Source organism: Rhincodon typus, chromosome 1 (assembly GCF_021869965.1).
Source record: "Rhincodon typus isolate 14 chromosome 1, sRhiTyp1.1, whole genome shotgun sequence".
NCBI classification, from domain to species: domain Eukaryota; kingdom Metazoa; phylum Chordata; class Chondrichthyes; order Orectolobiformes; family Rhincodontidae; genus Rhincodon; species Rhincodon typus.
The window spans coordinates 67404633-67430235 of NC_063332.1; the positions used below are offsets into that span (position 1 = coordinate 67404633).

The following is a 25603-nucleotide window of genomic DNA, read 5'->3' on the forward strand; positions in this document are numbered from 1 at the left end:
GGCCACAGAGTAATCATAATTCATAAGCTTATAATTATCCATTTTGGTTATCAAATCATGAAGGTCTATTTTCATCTGCCACACATTCAATTTCCTGATGAGAGCAAAGAACAAATATTTAAAAACTTCCAGGGGATGTGAGCATTACTGTCCTGACCAGCATTTATTGCCCTAACTGTTCTTGAGAAAGTGGTGGTGAGCTGTCTTCTTGCACTATGCAGTCCAAATGGTGTACATACACCTACAATGCTCTTGTAATGATATTCAGTTAGAAAAATAGGTTTGTTTGAGAAATAAGAATAACTAATTAGGTAGGACACACATATGAAAAGTGTGAAGTTATGTATTTTGGGAGTACTAACAAGGCAAGTAAAAGATGAATGGTACGGCTAGTACTGAGCATCAGTCGGACTTTGGTGCACATATATTTGATCCTTGTAGACAACAAGCCAAGTGAATTGGTTGGTTAAGAAAGCATATAGGATATTTACCTCATTAACTGAGGCATTAAATACAAGAATTGAGGGGTTATGATGGAGCCTGTGTAAGGCATGAGATGAAAGGAATACAAAACATTATGTATAAATTGACCAGATAAAAGTTTACAACTCATAAAGCAATCTTCACAAAATCATTAAGAAACAATGATACAGCGTCACATGAAATTGGGAAGAACCTATACAGAGGGTTAAGACCTACATTTGTAAAGAGGTCCAAATGGTATTGAAAACAAATCCTTTCACTGAACTTTCAGATTTATGAGAAGTATCATAATAATTTTCACAAAGCATTTTCTTCCACTTGGAGAAGATATCTTGCTTTAAGGTGCTGTAAACATTGATGGATATTTTGTTCTTATTCTATTGTTAAATATTTTAATCATAGCTATTTTCAGATCTTATGTTCTTAGATATTCTTGAACAGTTGAGTAACATCAAACTGGATTCCATTAGATTTGGTATTCGTTTTTTGGTGGTTTTTTAGCAGTCCTATTTGTCCACAACCATACTGTTTGTTAATGTTCTATTAATAAAATTGTAAAATTAATAAATCATTTAGGTTTATCTGTTACAATCAAAACAAACCTTAATACTCTGAAGTGGGGAAGTATATTTTCTGAAGAGAGAAATCCAGACCCTTAAATATACCCAAGACAAGACCAAGACTACAACAACGTGCATTCTGTAAATTAATTGTTTCTGTGCAACGTAAGTCAATGGCAAATATATATTTTAGAATGAGAACCAAAGCAGAAAATCAAAGTAGTACTTGAATCGTAAACTTACAGAAACCTGATAAAAGGTGACAGGAGGGGTTCAAGTTCCTTGGATTAGGTGAACAGAAGTGCAGTTAGAATTATTGGAAGGAGGAGAGGCGTAAGAGTTCATTCATTTTTACAATTTTAAAATTTCTTGGTTAATACAGGCTTGTCTGCTTGTGCTTACTCCTTCAAGAATCCTGTGTTAACTGAATGCCAGCTGTAGGCTTCCTGCCTTTTGCTTCCCTCAGCAGCACACTCAATTCCTTAACATGCAGCAAATATGTAGTCTATGGATGTAGATTATTGTGGCCTTGGTACAGCACAGGCTTTTTGCACAGCAAAGCACCCTGAAAAGTGCACCAATAACATGTTACACTTTTGGGACACAGACAAGGAGAATTTTTTCTGTCTGAGAGTTATGCGACTTTGGAACTCAGAGAGCACCGTGACCTCCAACACTGAAATACAACATGATACCACAGCACTAGCAGACTGGCATTGCTAGTATATAGAAATGATGTACAAAACATGATCAAATTCCACATAACTTATGTATTCACGGCCGAGATCTGCCAATATGACAACTAAAAGCAAGTGTTTATTTTTCAGTCGACTCCTATAATTTGGAATATTTCCGAAGGGTTCGTACATACCTCAATTCAATCAAAACACAAAGTTGTGAACTCCTGCCGATCAGAAAAACCATCTCACCAGCTGCTTTGCAGCTATAGGCACCATGAAACCCTTGATGCTCCAAAGCTCCCTCCCTAGCTTTTCCTTTCCCCTCCTCCCCAGATCACAAGTCTAGTATTCCCTGATCTCAGTGCTACAAAATGTTTTAACTTCCTATTTAATTCACTAAAATTCTAAGGCATATTTCAGTGGTCTTAGAATCTCTTTCTCCAACATTCCAAGAATGCTCGGCCTATGCTCTAAAATTTTGGATTCCATTCAAAATAATACTACTCAAAGTCCCATTCCAGTACTCTCATGCTCTGTTCACAATGTTCCATGTTCCCAGGAAAATCCCCAATGACAGATTTTGTTACCCATGATGCTGAGTTATCATAATGCTGTTGACTCAGTGATTCCTTGAAGCACTGCTAGCATACAGAAACTATGTACAAAACATGAACAGATTCCAAGTAACTCAAGTTACCATTACTGAGATCTGCAATAAGATAGACGAAAAAAAAACGTCTATTTATTCAATTGACTTCTATAATTTGGAATATTTCCAAAGGGGTAGGATTAGCATATGCTTCGACTCAGCCAAAACACAAAGTTGGGACTTCCTGCCAACGAGAAAAATCATCTTACCAGCTGCTGTGCAGCCATATGGCACCAAGCAAAAGGATCTGAACAACAAAGTTAGGAAATCTCTGTAGGGTGGTTAAAAAGAGCTAAACTTTGAGCTAATCCCATTGGGATAAAGTGGAATCCCTCACAATGGGTAACCGCTGCGACTACTACATACAGTACAGCTGAGGCCCTTTGAACCATCGAGTCTGCACCAACAAAACGACTCTAAATCTACATAGTCCTACTTTCCAGACTTCACTTAATGTTCTGACACTAAGTAGTCATCCAAGCACTTTTTAAAGATCATGAGGTTTCCCGCTTTAAATACCTGCTATTCACCTTAAAATTATCCAATGACACCTCAATTAAGTAGAACATCTGCTTCCGATGCTCCCTGCTCATGCTCCTCCATAATCCGAGACACCTCAACCAGGTCCCCTCTCAGCTTTCTCTGCTGTAAATAAAACAACCTGAGCTTATCCAGCCTCTCTTCATAGTTAAAATACTCCATCCTGGGAAATAACCTGGTAAAATCCTCTGCAGCCCTCCACATCCTTCCTACAGTGCACTGACCAGAACTGTACACAATACTCCAGCTGTGGGCTAACCAAAGTTTTGTACACCAATACAACCTCCCTGCTCTTATAATCTATGCCACAGGTTGCAGCTGAACTGGAGGGACACTAATATCCTGGGCGGGAGGTTTGCTAGAGCTCTTCAGGAGGGTTTAAACTAGTTTGGGCAAGAGGATGGGAACCAGAGCTACAACTCAGAGGATGGGGTAGCTGGTGTACAGGTAGATATAGCAAACAAAGAATCTGTGAGGAAGGATAAGCAGTTGATAGGGCAAAGTTGCAATCAATGCAACGGGTTGAGGGGTGCCTATTTTAACGCAAGAAGTGTCAGGAATAAGGGTGATGAACTTAGAGCATGGATCAGTACTTGGAACTACAATGTTGTGGCCATTACGGAGACTTGGATAACACAGGAGCAGGAATGGTTGTTGGATGTTCCGGGGTATAGATGTTTCAAAAGAAATAGGGAGGGAGGTAAAAGAGGTGGGGGAGTGGTATTGCTAATCAGGGACGGTATCACAGCTGCAGAAAGGGAAGTCATGGAGGAGGGTTTGTCCACCGAGTCAGTATGGGTGGAAGTCAGAAACAGAAAAGGAGCAGTCACTTAATGAGGAGTTTTCTATAGACCCCCCAATAGCAACAGAGACACTGAAGAACAGATTGAGAGACAGATTGTGGAAAGGTGCAGAAGTAATAGAGTTGTTGTCATGGGTGATTTCAACTTCCCTAATATAGACTGGAACCTCCTAAGTGCAAATAGTTCAGATGGAGCAGATTTTTATCAGGTGTGTCTAGGAAGGATTTCTGACTCAATATGTAAATAGGCCGACTAGAGGGGAGGCCTTATTGGATTTGATGCTTGGCAACGAACCAGGCCAGGTGTCAGATCTCTCGATGGCAGTGCATTTCGGTGATAGTGATCACAACTCCCTGACCTTTACTATAGTGATGGAGAGGGATAGGAGCAGACAGTATGGGAAAGTATTTAATTGGGGGAGGGGGAATTACAACGCTATTAGGCAAGAACTGCGGAGCATAAATTGGGATCAGATGTTCTCAAGGAAAGACATGACAGAAATGTGGAGGTTGTTTGGGGAGCAGTTGCTACAAGTACTGGATAGGTTTGTCCCACTGAGGCAAGGAAGGGATGGTAAGGTGAAGGAACCTTGGATGACAAGACATGTGGAACATCTAGTCAAGAGGAAGAAGGAAGCTTACTTAAGGTTGAGGAAGCAAGGATCGTACAGGGCTCTAGAAGTCTACAAGGTAGCCAGGAAGGAACTGAAGAATGAACTTAGGAAAGCTAGAAGGGGGTATGAAAAAACCTTGGCAGGTAGGATCAAGGAAAACTCCAAGGCATTCAATGCTTATGTGAGGAACAAGAGGATGTCCAGAGTGAGGATAGGGCCAATCAGGGATAGTGGAGGGAACTTGTGCGCGGAGTCAGAGGAAGTAGGGGAGGTCCTTAATGAATACTTTGCTTCAGTATTCACCAGTGAGAGGGACCTTGATGTTTGTGAGGACAGCATGAAACAGGCAGATATGCTTGAACAGGTTGATGTTAGGAAGGAAGATGTGCTAGAAATTTTGAAAGACATGAGGATAGATAAATCCCCTGGGCCAGATGGGATATACCCAAGAATACTACGGGAAGCGAGGGAAGAGATTGCTGCCCCTTTGGCAATGATCTTTGCATCCTCACAATCCATTGGAGTACTGCCAGATGATTGGAGGGTGGCAAATGTCATTCCCTTGTTCAAGAAAGGGAATAGGGATAACCCTGGGAATTACAGACCAGTCAGTCTTATTTCTGTGGTGGGTAAATTATTGGACAGGATTCTGAGAGACAGTATTTATGATTATTTGGAAAAGCACAGTTTGATTACAAATAGTCAGCATGGCTTTGTGATAGGCAGGTCATCCCTCACAGGCCTTATTGAATTCTTTGAGGATGTGACAAAACACACTGATGAAGGCAGAACAGTGGATGTGGTGTATATGGATTTTAGCAAGGCATTTGATAAGGTTCCACATGGTAGGCTCATTCAGAAAGTAAGGAGGCATGGGATTCAGAGAAATTTGGCTGTCTGGATATAAAACTGGCTCTCCAATAGAAGACAGAGTGGTAGTTGATGGTAAGTATTCAGCCTGGAGCTCGGTGACCAGTGGTGTTCCGCAGGGATCTGTTCTGGGACCTTTGCTCTTTGTGCTCTTTATAAATGACTTGGTTGAAGAAGTGGAAGGGTGGGTTAGTAAGTTTGCTGATGACACAAAGATTGGTGGAGTTGTGGATAGTGTGGACGGCTGTTGTAGGTTGCAATGGGACATTGACAGGACACAGAGCTGGGCAAAGAAGTGGCAGACGGAATTCAACCCAGAAAAGTGTGAAGTATTCATTTTGGAAGGTCAAATTTGAATGCAGAATAATGGCAGGATTCTCGGCAGCGTGGAGGAACAGAGGGATCTTGGGGTCCACATCCATAGATCCCTCAAAGTTGCTACCCAAGTCGATAGGGTTGTAAAGAAGGAGTGTGGTGTGGTGGCTTTCATCAGTTGGGGAATGGAGTTTAAGAGCCGTGAGGTTATGCTGCAGCTCTATAAAACCCTGGTTAGACCACACTTGGAATATTGTGTTCAGTTCTGGTCACCTCATAATGGGAAGGATGTGGAAGCTTTAGAGAGGGTGCAGAGGAGATTTACCAGGATGCTGCCTGGACTGGAGGGCAGGCCTTATGAGGAAAGGTTGAGGGAGCTAAGGCTTTTTTCATTGGAGCGAACACTGATGAGAGACGACTTGATAGAGGTGTACAAGATGATGAGAGGCATAGATAGAGTGGATAGTCAGAGACTTTTTCCCAGGGTTGAAATGACTATTAGGAGGGGGCATCATTTTAAGGTGATTGGAGGAAGGTATAGGGGAGATGTCAGAGGTATGTTCTTTACACAGAGAGTGGTGGGCGTGTGGAATGCGCTGCTGGCAGTGGTAGGAGTCAGATACTTTAGAGACTCTTAAGCGACTCTTGGATAGACAGTTTTGAGAAAAGGGTTAGCAGATTTAAAAAAGAGATGTGGAGAAATTACTTCTCTCAATGCGTCATGAACCTGTGGAATTTACAAGCCCAAAGTGTGGTGGATGCTGGAGCATTATGTAAATTTAAGGAGGAGAGAGACAGATTTTTAATTGGTAATGGCTTGAAGGGTAGGGAGTGTGTGTGGGAAAGTGGAATTGAACCCGAAATGGCAGAGCTGGTTCGAGGGTCAGAATTGTCTATTCCTGCTCCTAGTTCTTTTGTTTGTTTTGGAGGGATTACCACCGCAGTGAGCTTTCTTGCCTTATCTTACCAAACTCTCCTCATGAACTATCTTTCCCACCTCTAGTGTCCCTCATGTCGGATTCTGTCCTCAGCACCATTCCTAGAAACATTCACCAATGTGCATCTTGGTATTCACCAGCATCCCTTGCACCGTGCAACTTTAAAAGCCTGTTGTGCACCCAGACAAGCACAGTCAGTCTGGAGCTGCCCTGCACGCTTCCTAACATTTGCCCAGACATGGAAGATAGGGAAATTGGGGCCTACTTTATTAGAAAGAAACTGGAGGTCCTGCTGGATGGGATGGTGCAGACCCTCTTCCTCCAGGACCAACACTGGAGGCAATAATACCGGACTTTTCCAACCTGGCTTGCCCTTGTAATCTCAACCTTCTCAAGAAATGCACAGCACTGTAGTGGGTAAAAATGGTCATTGACCACCCCCACTCCACCAGCATAAGTGGCACCATCTTCTCTCTGAGAACATGTTACAAGTCCTTTAACGTAGCAGGACAGCAAAAAACTGGTTAAGAAAGGTATCTGGGACATTTGTCTTTATTAGCCAAGGCACAGAGTTTAAGAGCCGGGAAGTCATACTGGAACTGTACAAAACATTGATTAGGCCACAGCTAGAGTATTGTGCGCAGATCTGGCATTTATAGGAGGGGTACGATTGTATAGGAAAAAGGTGCACAAGAGGATATTTACCAGGATATTGTCTTGGCTGGGGAGTTTTAGTTATGAATAGAGATTGGATAGACCGGAGTTGTGCTCCTTGGAGCACAGGAGCTTGCAGGGGGATATGATTGAGATTTATAAGATTAGGATGGGCATAGATAGGGTAAACAGGAAGAAACCTTCCCTTTGATACAGGGATCAATGACTGGGGACACAGATTTAAGGCAAGGGGCAGGAGGTTCAGAGGAGATGTGAGGAAAAATTTTCTGAAGAAGGGTCTCGACCCAAAATGTCAGCTTTCCTGCTCGCCCTGCTGTGTTCATCCAGCTCTACACCTTGTTATATCAGATTCTCCAGCATCTGCAGTTCCTACTATCTCCTTCACCCAAAGGATGGTGTTCGTCTGGAACTCACTGCAAAAACACCAATAATATTTAAGAAATATTTAGACATATACTTACAATGCCAAAGTATACCAGGCTGTGCAACAAGTACAGGAAAATGGGATTAACACACATAGTGGTTGTTTTTGACCAAGTCTGACTTGATGGGCCAAAAGACCACTTTCTGTGCTGTATGATTCTATGACTCTATGATATCTCATTCCATGCTATCTCTGATACTGTACCGACATCCCACCTATCACTTTCATTAATGATTACACCATCTTAACGCCTGACAAGGCTTGACATGACTGAGGTCTTTCTTTGTGTCAGCACTAAACAGCGAGGCAAGACAGAAGTAATATGAGTCTTTTATCTCTGGCTGAGGGAGCAAAACACGACAAAGGCAATGCAAGCAATAATGCTGAGAGATCCAGCTAAGGTCAAAGAGAGTGAGTGCTATGACAGTGAATAGAAACCTCAGAGTTGCAGCCTGGTCCAGTCTCTGAGCTGGATGCATGACCCTTAGCACACTGTTTCCTTGCTGCTGCATTATAATGATGGTTACTGGTGCAGGCTGAGGTGCAGCACCAAAGTGCAAAGAATTCTGTAAGCGGATCAGAGATGTGCCACGAGGGTTCTCAGAAGTTGGCACATATCAGATACCAATGCCCATGGAAGTGTATGTGGAGTGCTTGCAGCTGGTGCCCATACAGCATACTCTAAGATGCTAGTGCCAGTGTCCAACATGGAGGTCACACTGCTTTCCATCGTCACACAGAAGTTGGTTCGTATGTGGAATGAACTGCCAGAGGAGGTGGTAGATGCAGGTACAGTTACAACATTTAAAAGACATTTGAACCGGTACTTGAATAGCAAAGGTTTAGAAGAATATGGATCAAACACAGACAAATGGGACCAGTTTAGCTTGGGAAACTTGATCAACATGGACGAGTTGGACTGATGGGGGCCGTTCCTGTGCTGTATGGCTATTCACCAACCTATGAGTGAAGAAACCCCTCATCTCAGTCGTAAAAGATTTGTCTTTCATTCTGATACTGTGACCCCTTGTTCTTGATGCAACAGCCAGACTTCCTCTCATCCTAATCCTTGGTCTTAGAAAATATTTCTAATTTTCCCATTTGATATGAATATTGATGGCTGTTCAGTATTTATTATTCAACTCTAAGTGCCTTTGAGAAGGTGACAGTGAGCTGCTTTTTGAACGGCTGAGGGCCTTAGTGATGCAGGAACACCTACAGTACTGTTAGTAAGTTCCAGAATTTTGGCCAAGCAACAATGAAGGAATAGTATTTCAAGTTTGGCTGGGGTGCAGCTTGAATGGCAACTTGTAAATGGTAATGTTCTAATGCATCTGTTGCATGTGGTAGAGGTCTTGGGTTTGGAAGGTGCTATCGAAGGACCTTGGTGAATGCTGCGGTGTATCTTGTAGATGGCACATACTGATACCACCGTGGTGAAGAAAGTGAATGTTGAAGGTGGTTGATGGGGGTGAAAACCAAGTGAGCTGCTTTGTGCTGGATAGTGTTGAGTTTGAGTGAAATTGGAGGAGCACTTACAGAGGCAAGTGCAGAGTATTCAATCATACTTTTGATTTCTGTATTGTAGATTGGAGCCAGGCATTGGAGAAAGACATAATTGTTCATTGCAGAATTTCTAGCCTCTGAGCTGTTCTTTTGCCACAGTATTTATACAGCCAGTAGAGTTCAGCTTCTGGTCAATGATACTGCCAGGATGTGATTAGTGGAAGACTGAGCAAAAATAATGCCATTGTACATCAAAGGAAGGTGGTTAGATTTCCTCTTCTAAGAGATGGTCATTGAATGGCATTTGTGTAGCATGAATGTTACTTGTCAATCATTAGACCAGATTTTCATGTTGTACAGGCCATGTTGCATATGGATACAGGCTACTGTGGTATTGGAGGGGTTGCAAATAGTACTGAATATTGTGCAATCTCAGTAATTCTGGTGGTAACTGATCAAGCAGTTGAGGATGGAACCTAAGGTTCCACGCTGAGGAACTCCCATTGTGATGTTCTGGGATTCAGTTGATTAAGCTTCAAAACTGACAACCACCTTTCTTTGTGTTAGGCATGACTACAACTAGTGGAGAGTTCACTCCCTGATTACCTATGACTATCATTGTGTAAGGGATCCTTGATGCCATACTTGGAAGCAGAAACACGATGAAGTGCTAGTAATCTAGACAAATGTTCTGGGGACATAGGTTCAAATCCCACCATAGAAGATGGTGAAATTTGAATTTGATTGTTATAGAAACCCATCTATTTCACTTATTCCTTTAGGGAAGAAAATCTGCTATCCTTACCTGGTCTAGCCTACAGATGACTCCAGACCCATGGCACTATGGCTGACTCTTAACTACCTCCTGGGCAATATATGCTGGCCTATCCGGTGACACCAATATCCCATTAATGAAGAGAAAAAACAAAGGGTGATGCCAAGGACAGTCACCCTCACCTCACCTCTACAATTCAACTGCTTTGTTCATATTTGGACCAAGGCTATAATGAGGTCAGGAGCTGAGTGGCCTTGGCAAAACCGAAACTGAGCTTTCTTTGTCCCAGTATTTGCTGGCATCATTAATGCTGTCCATCCATCAAAACCAGAGGAATATATCAATTTCAAAAGATCACCCTTAACACTGGCAGTCATTCTTTCTCCCTCCCATATAACTACCAGAAGCATATTGATTAAACTGCAAGAGAATAATAAATGTATGAATAAAGCATCAGTGCACAGGCTCCACTACTGCATAGATGACTCAATTTTCCTACTGATAATAAAACTTATTGGGTTATTGTCGCTGGTGTCCAGAAACTGCAAGGCAGGTTTACAATGAACTGGTATGTTTTGCAACATTTAAAGACTGATTCAACGATTGTCAATGCCTCACAAACTGCCTTCTTCATCTCTCTTGGTGCTCCCAGATTATATAAATGCCCACTCTCACAGCACCCTACCTCTACAATGAATTTCAGCCCATAACTGAACCAGTCTACATTCTTTTGGTCCTCTAAATCACACCTTCTTATATTACTCTCTCTCACCCATCTGCGCGACGGCCAGATCACATATCCCAAGCACAATCCAGAGTTGTCTTTTCAAATCAAAAAAGTAGTCTCCCTCTCACCCCTCCCTCTCTCACTTGCACCGTTCCTCTCTTTCCCACTCACCTTGCAGTCTCTACATCATCATCACAGCCGCCTTGCAGATCCCACTCTCCCCATCCCTTTGCAGTCTCCATCTCCCCCTCTCAGTCACCCGAGTCTGTCTTTCCCACTAGCCTACTTGCAGCCTGTCAACACCCAGCCTTGTAACCTCGCCATCTCTCTCCCTCACAGCATCTCTTTCTTCCAACATGTTACAATTGTTTACCATCAGACTCTTGTTGCAACTTTCTATCCCCTCCCCTACTGTTGCTACCCACTTCTCCCACTAGAATCCTTTTGAGCCACCTTCCCGCCAACTCCCCTCCCTAAAATGCTAGCAGACATCTCCTCACCCCAGCAAATGGGACACTGGTGGCAAAAATTGACCTTTTCCTGTTCCAGATGAAAGCGCTCAAGTTCAAGGTTCAAGATCTCCAGTACAAGGTAGCTTCAACTGCCCAATAACTTACTCACTGTTGGCGTTTCCTTTACTAGCTGGTTGCATGGCAGCGCTACCCAAGCAGACCCCAGTGATTAACATAGTGTGCATCTCCCTCTTTGGAGTCATGCCCATTGCCATTTTAACTCAAAAGCGAAAGCATACACAGTTTATAACCAAAGTTGAGAACATTACACTGGTTTTGAATTACACCTACCTTCTAAGCTTTCCCGTTCGTCAGAAGTCCAAGCCTGGGACTTTGTCTGCTCACGCAGAAAGTCAATAATTGAATAGGCAAGACGCTTCAGTTCTGACATTGTTACCACCTTAAAAACATTAAAAAGAACATTAAGTAAAATATTAACATCCTTTTGGATCAGCAATCATGTAACCACTGCCGATTGTCATAGAAACCCATCTGGTTCACTAATGTCCTTTAGGGAAAAAAATCTGCCGTCCTTAAATAAAACAAAGAACTGTGGATGGTAGAAATCTGAAACAAATGCAAACGCTGGAGAAACTCAGCAGGGTGGCAGCATCCGTGAAGAGAAAATCTGTGGAGTCTCGTGACCCTTTGTCAAAACTAAAATTTTGGCTGGGAAATGGTGGTGTCTCGACAAAGTGAGGAGGGAGGAGGTAAACAGGCAAGCATCACACCTTCTGCAACTGCGAGAAAAGGAGCCATGGGATGTGAAGTGGTGATGGGAGTAGAGAAGTCGAACAGGGTATCCCAGAGGGAACAATCACTGAGGAACGCTGACAAGAGAGGGAAGGGTTGTGTGTGTCTGGTGGTGATATTCTGGTGGAGTTGGAGGAAATAGCAATTTATCATCCTTGGATGCAGAGGCTGGTGGGGTGGAATGGGAAGGCAAAGGGCTCCTGTTGTTGTTGTGGAAGGGAAGAGATGAAGTCAGAAGTGCGGGAAGTAGATCAGACATGGCTGAAGGTCCTGTCAAACATGGTAGCGAGAACCCTCAGTTGAGGAATAAGGTGGACATGTTGGAGGTCCTTTCTAAGGAAGGTGGCATCATCATAACAGTTAAAGCAGACATGAAGAAACTAGAAGAATGGAATGGAATCCTTACAGGAGGTACTGAGGATGCACAGCCAAGGTAATCGTGGAAGTTGACGGATTTGTAATTCATATTTGTGGCCAGCCTGTGTAATCTGCTGTACTTACCTGGTCTGATTTACATGTGACTCCTGACCCAAAGACCATGATGTGGTTGACTCTTAACCATCTTCTGGGTAATTAGAAATGGTCAATAAATGCTAGCCTAATGATGACCATATCCCACGAACAAAAGAAACAAACAAAAAAGACCAAAACAGCATCCTATTCGTTCTGCAGCACTCCTTCTGTGACTTTTTTTGACATCAATATGCTGTCAGCTGTGAATATATCGATCTTTGCTCATACGTGAATGTCTTCTCTCCAACAAAATCTCAGCAAAATTTCGATTGTGTTGAATCTGCCCCACTGACGATAGACAGGAAATTTTCATATGCAAGATTCACAACATATGTAAACTGGCAAGATTGAGAAGTGATAGCAAATTGAAAAGCAGCATAGCTCGATTGCAAGCTGTGTCGTCCCTCTAACACAATGGCAGAGAATGCAATTAGATCTACTTGCTATACTTACTTGCATTCATTTAAATCTCACTTCATTCTCCCTGTACACTTTTAATTTCTCTGTATATGTACCATACAAAGCATTCCAAAGCCAAATAATGTATTCAGTTATATTTTTAATACACTCATTGTTTTCTCACTTGTTATCAGAAAGCCATGTTAATTAGCTTCCAATGAAAAAAATGAAAAGTAAAACAAAAGGAATGGCATGGTTGTAGAGAGGAAAAATAGTAATTAAAACTGCTCTTGCACTTATTAAAGTAATGACATAACTATTTCCTTTTCTGTTGAAATTTTTTCAGAGTATTAAACTTTTCATGAATTATCTGCAGGATTCTAAAGAAAGCTTCATTAATTTTCCAAACTAATTCTCTTCAAAAATAAAATTTCTTCAGTTGTATTTTGGCTTTATATTGGATTCCTGTTGTATTTGGATTTCTCTTTTTACCCTTCTATAAACTGAAATATAATCACAATTGGCAGTAACAATCATGGTTTGGGTAGACGCTGCAATAAAAGTCCAAAAGCAGCTGGGAGGCAGTTCAGGGCTTAGTGGAGGTCTTCATGGTGCTGAAGCAGAAAAGTCAGAACAGGGGTTACAAACACTTGCTACAGAGCCAAGTCTGCTGAAAATTTTTCTGAGACCACAGCTGGGAAAAATATGCCCAACACAGTCAACATAAATACAATAGTACACGTCAGTTAGCATTTTTTGGCACTGATTGTTTGTATTGTTTGCAGATGAATAAAACATATCCAGTTTAGGAAGGTGAACAACAGCTCACAGGGCATTACCAAAAATGAAAGACATCAAAAATGTAAGGTCCAGGTGTTCCCACAAAGGGGAGACTTACACCTCAAATCTTGCCATCTGGTGCACTCTCCCTACCATTGTCATCATGTTCCAAAGTTTACCAGTTCTCCGATGACAATAAATCATAGTGAGCACATAGGTGTATCATGTATGTAACAGCAACTGTGCATTCACAAATCAGCTTTGGGGCAAGAAATGGAAAATGCAATTTATGTAAATTTAATTATTTTAAAGGTTTAGAATCCCCTGTTGAGATGGAGATTATTAGTTTCTTTCCAACACATGATGCATAAATTCAGGTAACTCCAAGTTGCTAATTATTAGCTTTTATTTTGATTTCAGAAGCCAAAATTGAGCTGAGCAGACTCATTTTGAAGTTTTAGACTTACAGAAGATGTGATAATCAATTAGTTTGAATGAGATAAAGATCATCCCTTTACAGACAGCAAAAATGTACCTAAGAACTAGGAACCCGAGTAGGCAAATTCGATCCTTCAAGCCTACTCCATCATTTAAAATGATCAAGCTGATCTTATCCCAGCTGGAACTCCCTGTAGCCCTTTAACTAATTGAAATTACTGTCTATCTCCTCCTTAAATTCATTCAATGTCAGCATCCATCACATGCTGAGGTTGTGAATTTCATAGACTCACAACACCAAGGATAAGAATTCTTCCTCATCTTTGTTTTAAATCTTCCACCGCTTGGCCTAAAACCATAACCTCTCATTCTAGATTCGTCACATGGGGAAACACCATTGGTCTAGAGGCAAGAAAACCTGACAATGCTGGCGAGAAAAGGCAAGCCACACGTCTGATGTCTCTAGCAAGCAAACAAGCTCCACATCAAAAAGATGCTGCCATAGCATGTCTTAGACAGTGGGGCTTCAAAAGAAGCCCTCTGAGCCATAGATGATTCAATGTAGCTGAGTGCGAGGGTGAAGGAAGCCCACAAGCAGAAATTGCTAGGTGTACCTGGAACTTACGACTACTGGGATTTGTGTTAGCTTAATGAAACCAGCAGTCTGCAAAAGAACTGGAATTGTGCCCGAGAGTAGATGTTGGACTGCAACGTTGAGAGTCCAATGAAATGCAGTCTCAGAAGAGTATGAATTACCAAGTCATTGAGACAGTGCCTGACCCAGCAGCTTTTGAGTTTCAAGGTTAGATCTTTGAAAATAATGAATTAGAATTCCTTGTAAAGGTGACAAAGTTTGAGATCTGGTAACCCTACAGTAACACTATTGTCAGGTTGGGTTGCCTGCAAATCCATGAGATGCGTCATGATTCATCAAGTATTTGATGTGCTATGTGGGATGTTCTACTATAGTTTATTATTAGGCTATTTTGCCTAATGTTAATTCTGAATAATAGAAGATATTTTCATTTACTTACGCATATTTTACAGTGTTTTAATTTTCTAACTCTGTATAAAAGGTTTATTCCTTAAATGTGGAACCTGGTGACTTTATTCTTTTAGTAAGTGCCTGGAATCCGAAACTTTGTCTATTTTAAACAAGAAATAATTATTGGTCCATAACCAGATTGTCACATAATTTAGTGATCTCATCCAGGACCATTACAGTACTGACCAAAGGATCTGTTGGACATTGTCAACAGTGAAGCTTCCCCATCCAGCTTCACATTCTAGGAGCCATTTCTAGCATCAGGAGTGTTGAAAAGCTTTGGTCCCTGTTAATGCTGTTATGATCTCTCCCAGTGTTGTGATATGGTAATGATTCCTCTTCATTGCTTGAGACAGTGGAGATCCAGGAAAATTCAGTCATCTATTTGGCTTCTCTCTTATCATGATGGTACTTACCCAATCTATAAACGCTATGATCACATTTATCCCCCACCTCTTAGCATTTTTTTCAAGTTTTCCTTTAGAGTTTGATTTATTATTGCCATATTTACCGAGATACAGTAACAAGTGTTGCTTTGCATGCTATGCAGGCAGATTGTACCATACAAAGGGCATCAGGGTAGCAGAACAGAGTGCAGAATAGTGTTACAGCCGCAGAGAAGGTGCAGCGAGAGCGAGAGCGAAGAGATCCATTCAAAAGTCTGACAGCAGTGGGGGAGAAGCTGTACTTGGATCTGTTTGTAACTGTATTAAACTTTTATAAGTTCTGCCCAACAGAAGAGGTGGAAGAGAACATAACCAAATAGGAGGGGTTTTGGTTATGTTGATTGCTTTTCCAAGGTAGCAGGAGGCATAGATGAAGTCAATGGATGGAAGGCTGTTTTGTGCGATGAATTGGGTTGCGTTCACAATTCTTTGTAGTTTCTTACAGTCTTGGGAAGAGAAGTTGCCACACCACACTGTGAAATATCCAGATAGGATACTTTCTATGGTGCATCTATAAAAATTGGTAAGAGTCTTTGTGGACATGTCAAAATCCCTAGCCTCCTGAGGAAGTAGAGATGTTGATGTGCTTTCTTGACCATCATGTCGACATAGGTAGACCAGGATAGATTGTTGGTGATCATCACTCCCAGGAACTTGATGGTCTCAACCATCTCCACCTCAGCATCGTTGATGCAGACAGGAGCATGCCCTCCACTCCACTTCCTGAAGTCATTGACCAGCTCCATTGTTTTACTGGCGTTGATGGAGAGATTGTTGTCTTTACACCATTCCACTAAGCACTCAATCTCTTTCCTGTATTCTGTCTTGTCGTTGTTTGAGATCTGACCTATGCAGTTGGTCTCATCAGCAAACTTATACATGGAGTTGGGGCAGAATTTGCCCACAGAGTCATGAATGTATACGGAGTATAGTAAGAAGCTGAGTACACACCCTTGCGGAACACTTGTGTTGAGGATTATGGTGGAGGAGGTGTCGTCACCTATTCTTACTGATGGCAATCGGTCAGGTAATCAAGGATCCAATTACGGAGGGAGGAGCCAAGACCTAGGCCCTGGACTTTAGAGAGGAGTTTGTTTGGAATTATGGCATTGAAGGTAGAGCTATACTCAATAAGTTAGGAGCCTGACATAGGTATCATTGTTATCCATATATTCCAGGGATGAGTGTAGGGCCAGAGAGATGGCATGTGCTGTGGACCTGTTGCATTGGTAGGCAAACTGCAAAAGATCAAAGCAATTTGGCATTTCGCCATTTCCGCCACCTCCAGCAAGATGCCACCACCAGACACATATTCTCCTCCCCTCCCTTGTCCGGCTTCCGCAGGGACCGTTCCCTCCGGGACACCCTGGTCCATACTTCCTTCACCCCCAATACCTCCCCACAGCCCTACGGCACCTTCCCCGGCAACCAGCGAAGGTGCAACACCTGCACATTTACCTCCTTGCTTCCCAGTATCCAAGGGCCCAAACATACCTTCCAGGTGAAGCAACACTTCACCTGCAATTCCAAGAACCTAGTCTACTGCATTCGCTGCTCACAATGTGGTCTCCTCTACACTGGGGAAACGAAGCGTAGACTTGGTGACTGCTTCACAGAACATCAATGTTCTGCTCGCAAAAAAGACCCTGAACTACCTGTTGCCTGCCACTTCAACGCACCACCTTGCTCCCTGGCCAACATCTCTGTCTCCGGCTTGCTACAGTGTTCCAGTGAAGCCCAGCGCAAGCTGGAGGAACAACACCTCATTTTCCGCTTGGTGACCCTACAGCCCTCCGGACTCAATATTGAGTTCAATAATTTTAGGGCCTAAACTCTCCCATGTCCCAGCCCCCCAGCCCACACACCAGGCCTTGTTACCACATAACTATTCACCCTCCCAGCCTGATTATTAGCAACTCCTTTGTCTGTCCAAGTGTCTTTCTCTCTCTTTGGGCTCTATCCTATCGTTTACTCCCTACCCCACCCACCTCCCTATTTTCTGCATATAAACTGACGTTTTCCCAGCCACCATCAGTTCTGAGGAAGGGTCACTGTACCTGAAACGTTAACTCTTTTCTCCTCCACAGATGCTGCCAGACCTGCTGAGCATTTCCAGCAACTTTGTTTTTGAAGGCAATTTGGCAGGCTGGAGTTGACGTAAGCCATGACTAGCCTCTCGAAGCACTTCATAATTTATGGAGGTCAAAGCCATTAGGTGGTAGTCATTGAGGCAAGCTGCATGACTTTTCTTTGGCACCAGGATAATGATGGTCTTCTTGAAGCAGGTGAGCACTTCAAATCACAGTAAGAAAACATTAAAGATAAATGTGAATACTCCTGCCAGATGTTCTGTACAGGATCTGAGGTGCACGGTCGGTGATTCCAACCGGTCTAGTTGCTTTCCGTGGGTTCACTCTCAAGAAAGCCAATCTCATGGCTGCAGTGGTGACCATGGGTACAGGTGCATCAAAGGCTGTAGGCATGGGTGACATTGTTTCATTGACCTTCTGTTCAAAGTGAACATAGAATGCACTGAGCTCAGCAGGTAGTGGTATATTGCTGCCCGTAATTCTGTTCCACTTCGCTTTGTAGTCCATTTATTTTTACTTTATGTGTGGGTTGGATCACTGGTTTATTCATTGGACCAACTGTGACTTGACACTCAAAATCTTCAAAGTCGTCAATATCTCATCAAAATACTGCATGCATTTGCACCTGATAATCCTTGTTTCTGATCGGGGAGAGTAGCATTTTGAAACGGCTGTACTAAGTTTAACCTTCAGTAATGCCTCTTTCACCTCATGGTTTCTTGAGGCTGCATAGGCTGGGACTATTTTCCCTGGAGCGTTGGAGGCTAAGAAGTTACCTTACAGAGGTTTATAAAATCATGAGCAGCATGGATGGGGTAAATAGTCAAGGACTTTTCCCCAAGGTAGGGGAGTCCAAAACTACAGGGCATAGGTTTAAGGTGAGAGGGGAAAGATTTAAAAGGGATTTAAGGGACAATGTTTTCACGCAGAGGGTGGTGCGTGTATTGAACATGCTGCCAGAGGAAGTAGTGAAGGCTGGTACGATTACAAGATTCAAAAGGCATCTGGCTGGGTACATCAATAGGAAGGATTTAGAGGGATATGGGCCAAATGCTGGCAAAAGGAGCTAGATTTATGTAGGATATCAGGTCGGCATGCACGAGTTGGACTGAAGGTCTACTTCCATGCTGTATATCTCTATGACTCTATAACTGCAGCAATTCACGGCTGATGAACCCTAGGATAACAGGACTATCTGTTTCCTGGCACTGAACATACGGTTAATGCCTTTTCCTTTGTCTCCCTCTGATTGTGGTTATAGCAGCTGTCAAATCTCAGTTCTCCCATATACTGTTAGCATGATGCTGCTCAGGTTAGAGCACCTTTCCTTGGTTAATAAATTATTCTATGCTCAGTTAGCAAGCTTCAACATTATAAAGTGTGATAGAAGATGAGATTTGTGTGCATGTGTATCTCATTTATTTGAGTACAGATTTTAATTAGTAGCATGTGGTTTTCATCTTTAAGAGGGAGTTCAATGATTAACCAAAGGGACAGAGTCCCTGTGATGATGTTGGGGCTTTGTGTGCATTGTGAAAGATTTGAGTAGACAAAGTAAACACTGAGGAACATTAACTTGCTTTCAGTTAGAAGGATCAGAATTTTTATTTTGCTTTGAGGAAAAACCTGTAGCTTGGAAAGTTTTTGTTTTCAGTTTGCTCAGGTTCTCAAAGGTTAAGTGTGTGATACAGTTCTCCTGAAGAAAGGAGATGGTTTAGAACTATTAAGAAATAGGTTACCTCAGTGTAAGGATTTCAATTTGAAAGTTCCAGACCAGAAGTGTTTGGTAACAACTCAGAACAGATTACTGTAAGTTGAGAAAGTCTAAGCTCAGTTAGATGACTAACCAAGGAAGAGGTTATCAAACTCTCAAGACTGAATACTGGACAAAACAGTTAAGTATATAGATGTGATAGGGAAGGGAATTCTTTCTGGCATTTGCGTATTCTGGATGTTGTTGGGGTAAATGACATTGTCTTTGGAAGCTTTCAAAATGTGTTATATGTAAATAGCTCAGTTTATTCTATCTTACCTTTTCTGTAATGAACTTTTTTATAGTAAAATTCAAACTTATAGCACTTCATGTTCACGTGTCAGTGAAATACCACTTCATTAAATAATAAAAACAAAACTTCAGCCAGATTTCGATCTGGGATTTGACTTGCCTAGAAATAACATCAGCTGGGATCAGAACAATAGTTTTGGTTTTTGGTTTGTTTTTCACTCTCTTACCAATCTGAATTGTGATTTTTTTTCTCTCTAAGATCTGCCCCATCCAATCATATCATGCAGTTTTGAGGTTGGGTGGCTCGCTGAGCTGGTTTCTTGTTTCACAGATGTTTCGTTACCATGTTTGGTAACATCCTCAGTGCAGCCTCCGATGAAGCGTCGGTGTGTTTTCCCGCCTGGTTTTTAAACTCTGAGGTCCATTGAGATGGATTGCCTCACTTCTTGTTTTCCTTCGTAGTGGAACATATATGGGGTCAAGTTCAATGTGTTTATTAATAGCACGCTTCTAGGAATTCTTGTGCCTGTCTCTGCCTAGCCTGTCCCAGGATCTTGGTGTTGTCCCAGTCGAAGTGGTGGTTCTCCTTGTCCATGTGGATTAAGATGAGTGAATATGGATCGTGTCTTTTTGTAGCCATTTGGTGTTCACATACTCGTTGTTAGTTTCATTCCTGTTTGTCCGATGTGTTTCTCGAGTTCTCTGCAGGGGATCTTGTAGATGACATCGGTCCTGTCCATGGCGGGGAGTGGGTCTTTAGTTCGGGTGAACAGTTGTCGTAGGGTTGACGCGGGCGTGTGTGCCACTCTGATGTCCAGCGGTCGTAGGAGTCTTGTAGTGAGTTCCGACGTGTTCCTGATATAGGGTAGTATGAGGAGTGTGTCGGAGCGTGTAGTCTCTTTCTGATGCTGTTCATGTAGGCATCTTCTGACCCAATTCTTTGGATATCCATTATCCTTGAAAACCTGGAAGAGGTATTCTTTTTTCTCTTGGCGTAGTTCCATGTTGCTGCCCTTTTAAATAGTGTTCGCACGCACTAAAACACAACAAACTATAAGACAGACAGTAATCCCAACACTAACCAGAAGGAGCGAACTCAACACCCTCAACACAGGGGAAAGACAGGCCCTGGACGGATTAAAGAAGGACAAGAACATCACAATACTACCTGCAGACAAAGGGCGCATGACAGTGATACTGAATAAAAGGGACTACATCTCCAAAGCACAAGCACTGCTCGCCGACGAGAACACATACCGGCCAGTACAAACTGACCTGACGCCGCAACTAGGTAACAAAATCCTCTACACGCTACAAAGATTTAAACAAACAGGATAGATCAACAAAACAGACTTCTTAAGAATGAAACCCAAAGGAACCAACACACCCCGATTCTACAGCCTCCCTAAAGTGCACATGCCGGAAGTCCCCCTCAGACCCATAGTCTCCCTACCAGGCACTCCATCGCACAGATTAGCCAAAGAACTACAAAGACGACTCAGGCACCTAGTCAACAAGTCACCCTACTCTATCCACTCAGCCCAAGAATTCCTCACCTCCATCAAAGACATAAAGATAGAGGACGAAGAGACCATGATATTGTTTGATGTCACTGCTCTATTCACATCAATAGACATACCACTAGCAAGGGAAACAATGACAACACTACTAGAACAAAAGCACGACCCCAGTGAAACCATGTCCAAGGACATGCTCAAACTATTGGACCTATGCCTCACCACTCCCTTCACTTTCAACAGCCAAACATACGAGCAAATCAACGGGACACCCATGGGATCGCCTATCTCTGGACTCATAGCAGAAGCAGTGATCCAAAGACGAGAAAGGACTGCCCTTCCGCAAATCCAACCAAAACTGTGGATACGCTACGTAGATGACACCTTTGTCATCATTAAACGGACCAAATTAGAGGGGACACACAAACTTATAAACAACACTCTCACCGGAATAAAATTCACCAGAGAGGAGGAGACGAACAAACAGCTCCCATTCCTGGACGTCATGGTAGAGCACAAGACAAATGGGGAACTGCAAACGAAAGTACACCGAGAAACCACACACACAGACCAGGTACTGAACTTCAACAGTAACCATCCCAGCACACACAAACGAAGCTGCGTGCGAACACTATTTAAAAGGGCAACAACACACTGCAGCAACACGGAACTACGCCAAGAGGAAGAAGAATACCTCTTCCAGGTTTTCAAGGATAATGGATATCCAAAGAATTGGGATGCCTACATGAACAGCATCAGAAAGAGACTACATGCCCCGACACACTTATCACACTACCCTATATCACGAACACGTCGGAACTCACTACAAGACTCCTACGACCGCTAGGCATCAGAGTGGCACACAAGCCCACGTCAACCCTACGACAACTGTTCACCCGAACTAAAGACCCACTCCCCGCCATGGACAGGACCAATGTCATCTACAAGATCCCCTGCAGAGACTACGAGAAACACATCGGACAAACAGGAACGAAACTAACAACAAGAGTACATGAACACCAAATGGCTACAAAAAGACACGATCAATACTCACTCATCTCAATCCACATGGACAAGGAGAACCACCACTTCAACTGGGACAACACCAAGATCCTGGGACAGGCTAGGCAGAGACAGGCATGAGAATTCCTAGAAACATGGCACTCCACGAAGCATGCTATTAATAAACACATTGAACTCGACCCCATATACGTTCCACCACGAAGGAAAACCGGAAGAAATCCATCTCAATGGACCCCAGAGTTTAAAAACCAGGCAGGAAAACACTCCGATGCTTCATTGGAGGCTGCACTGAGGATGTTACCAAGCATGGTAACGAAACGTCTGCGAAACAACAAACCAGCTCGGCGAGCCAACCAACCTCAACACCCACAACCCGAGCTACAAATCTACTCCAAAACCTTAGATCATGCAGTTTGTATGGTTCTCAAACTATTCCTCATTTTCCAGGGTATGAATGTTTTGGATTTTTTTCATCTTATTCATCTATTTGAGCTGCCACGGATAACTCCTTAATCATTTTTTTTTCATTGCTCTGCAGAGATTTTCCTAGTGATTGCAACTTTCACAAGCTCTATAGTTTCATCTGTACCCATGCCATTTCATCTTGTCTGTGAAGTCCTCAGGCCATTCACAGCTCTTGCACATCTGGCTCTCTGTCTAGCGTTCATTCTTTCGTTGCAGTGAAACTGCAACAACACTACTGCCTTTCCCTTGACTCAACTGAAAGCTATCCATTTCTGTAGACAGCTCTGTCTAAACTTAGTTTTATGCGCTCTGACAGTGTCTACAGCCTGTGATATTGTGACCCTGTCCTTCGAATCAAATCTTGTCCTTCAGTGTGGAACTGGAGGAACACAGCAGGTCAGGCAGCATCAGAGGAACAGGAAAGTCAATATTTCGGGTCGGGACCCTTCAGAGGTCATTTCTCAGTTCTGAGAAATGAGTTCTAATGAAGAGTCCTGACCTGAAACGTCGACTTTCCTGTTCCTCTGATGCTGCCTGACCTGCTGTGTTCTTCCAGCTCCACACTGTGTTGCCTCTGACTCCAGCATCTGCAGTTCTTGCTATCACTTCTTGTCCTTCAGGTTGTGCAAAACCCCAAACAAATTGATCTATCTGCTTTTCATCAGTTTCTTTGATATTACACTTTCTGTGTGCATTTTACAAAATTATGAAATTGTGAAACTCAGCTGATTCCTGCCTCAGATCTTAAAATTCTTATCAGTGGATCTGCAGATTTGACTTAAGTTGGATTGTTCAAAAATTGCATCTGGGTTTTTACTGTTGTCATTATTCACCTCCCACCATTGAATTTTAAACCTTTCTCGACCACCACAAAAGGATGTACTAATCTTTTCCTCTTCACTACTGCCTTTTAGAAAGGAACCAAATGTCAATCTGCACACTTGTTTCAACTTCTCACATGCCTCCACAACACCAACTTCCCAATTCATTGCTGCTATGGTAGCTAGTTCTTTTTCACATGATTTACTTTCTCTGGCGCTTTTAGACTCAAAACTGGTAGACTTACAAGTTGTTGCTCACCTCAGCAATAAATGTAGCACCCTGGATATATGTTCTCATAAAGATTCATTCCTATCTCTTTTTGAATAATATAAAAACATAACACCAGACTATTAAAAGTAATAGGAAAATAAATTGCTGATGCATTTGATTTTCCAAAGCTTAGATTCCAGATTTTTTTTTATTTCTCTTTGGGAGACAAGGGTGTTGCTGACAAAGCTAAAATTTAATGCCCATCCCTAATTATCCTTGAAAATATAGTGAAGACCCTTCTTGAACCACTGAAGACCACGTCAGGTATGTGCACCCACAATGTTGTTAGGAAGAGAATTTCAGGACTTTGGCCAAGTGACACTGAAGAAATGGCAATATGATTCCAAATCAGGATGCTACATGAATTAGAAGTGAATTTTCAGGTAGTGGTGTCCGTACGAATGTTTTGTCCCACCCTTCTAGGCAGTACAGATCAGAGATGTTCACTGATAATCGCATGGTGTTCATTTCCATTCATATCCCTCAGGTAATGAAGCAGACAGAGCTTGCAAATAGCAGGGCTTGGACAACATTCAAGCTTGGTGTGATAAATTACAAGTACTATTTGCACCACACAAATGTCATGCAATGGCTACACTCAACAGCAGAAAATCTTACTTCCTCTCATGACTTTTTTTCTTAATTCATTCACAGGATGTGGGCATTGCTGGCTGGGCCAGTATTTGCTGTCCATCCCTAATTGCCACAGAGGCTAGTTAAGAGTCAACCCTATCACTGTGGATCTGGTCTCACACATAGGACAGACCAGGGAAGGATGGCCAAATCCCTTCCCTCAAGGGCATTAGTAAACCAGAGGAGATTTTTTCCAACAATCAAGCACAGTTTCATGGTCATCATTAGATTCTTAATTTCAGATTTTTTTAATACTGAATTCACAGCTGGCTATGGTGGGATTTGAACCTGGATCCGTAGAATATTACTTGGGTCTCTGGATTAGTAATTCAGCGATAATACTACTAGGCCATCACCTCCTCATTCAACATCATTACAAGTACTTAATCCCACCACCAATATCTGGAATTTTTGTATGCTTTAATATAGAAGGAACTATGAAAATTGCTTTCTGACAGTCTTCAGTGAGAAGAACATCTGACTGCCAAAATTTCCAACAAATTATGGAGGAGTTTGATCAAAAGCATTAATTATTGGTTTTTTTGGGCTTTTCACATTCTTTATGATGTTGAAGCCCCTGGAAAATCAAGACTACTATATGACAAATCCCCACCTCAAATCAGTTCCTTTCTCTTTGAATATGATTACTTGGACCTTTATCACTGCATTTTTCAGTTCCAACAGTACATTCCTGTGCCTAAAATGGGTCAGACTTATAATCCCTTGAGCGTTTGATTTCACAACCAAGCCACAAACTATACAGACTTAGAACTATAGCACTGTTCCTTCACTGTCACTGGGTCAAAATCCTTTCCTAATAACTCTGTAGGTTTTCCTACTCTCCCACAGACTGCAACAATTCAAGAAGACAGCTTACTATCTTCTCAAGGACAATTGGGGATGGACAATAAATGCTGACCTAGCCAGCAACAATCACATCTTGTGAACGAATAAAAATGCTCAGCAACTTGGTGATGGGACTTCATGTTGGCACACAAACTAGTATTCAACAAGGGTCTATTCCGTACTATAACAACATAATAACAACATTGTACTCAGATTATAAATTCTGCACATGCATTAAACAAAGATCTTTTCTAGAAGAAAAAACATTTATATCATGAAACTAAAGGACTTAAAAAATTTACAAATTTTTTCATCTAGCATCCATTCCCCCCTCTTGCTCCAAATTAATCAAGTACAAAATACCTTGTCTTAATCCAGAAAATATACTCCATTTTTATTAGCCGTAGCTGTATCTGTGGCTTTATCTGCAACAAATTCATCAAAACAACTAACCACATTGTCCTTGCTCACATTGGGCAATTACTCAG

The 25603-nt window shown here is 42.3% G+C and overlaps 1 protein-coding gene across 2 annotated transcripts in view; it reads right to left on the bottom strand.

Moving 5' to 3' along the window:
* sgtb (small glutamine rich tetratricopeptide repeat co-chaperone beta) overlaps positions 1 to 25603 on the bottom strand; it is a 56374-nt gene that overhangs the window by 28318 nt on the left and 2453 nt on the right. For both annotated transcript variants that reach the window (XM_048603497.1, XM_048603489.1), the window contains exon 2: positions 11362 to 11470. In XM_048603497.1, the coding sequence (XP_048459454.1) occupies positions 11362 to 11461 (100 nt within the window). In that variant the 5' untranslated portion in view covers positions 11462 to 11470. The remainder of the gene's footprint in view (positions 1 to 11361; positions 11471 to 25603) is intronic.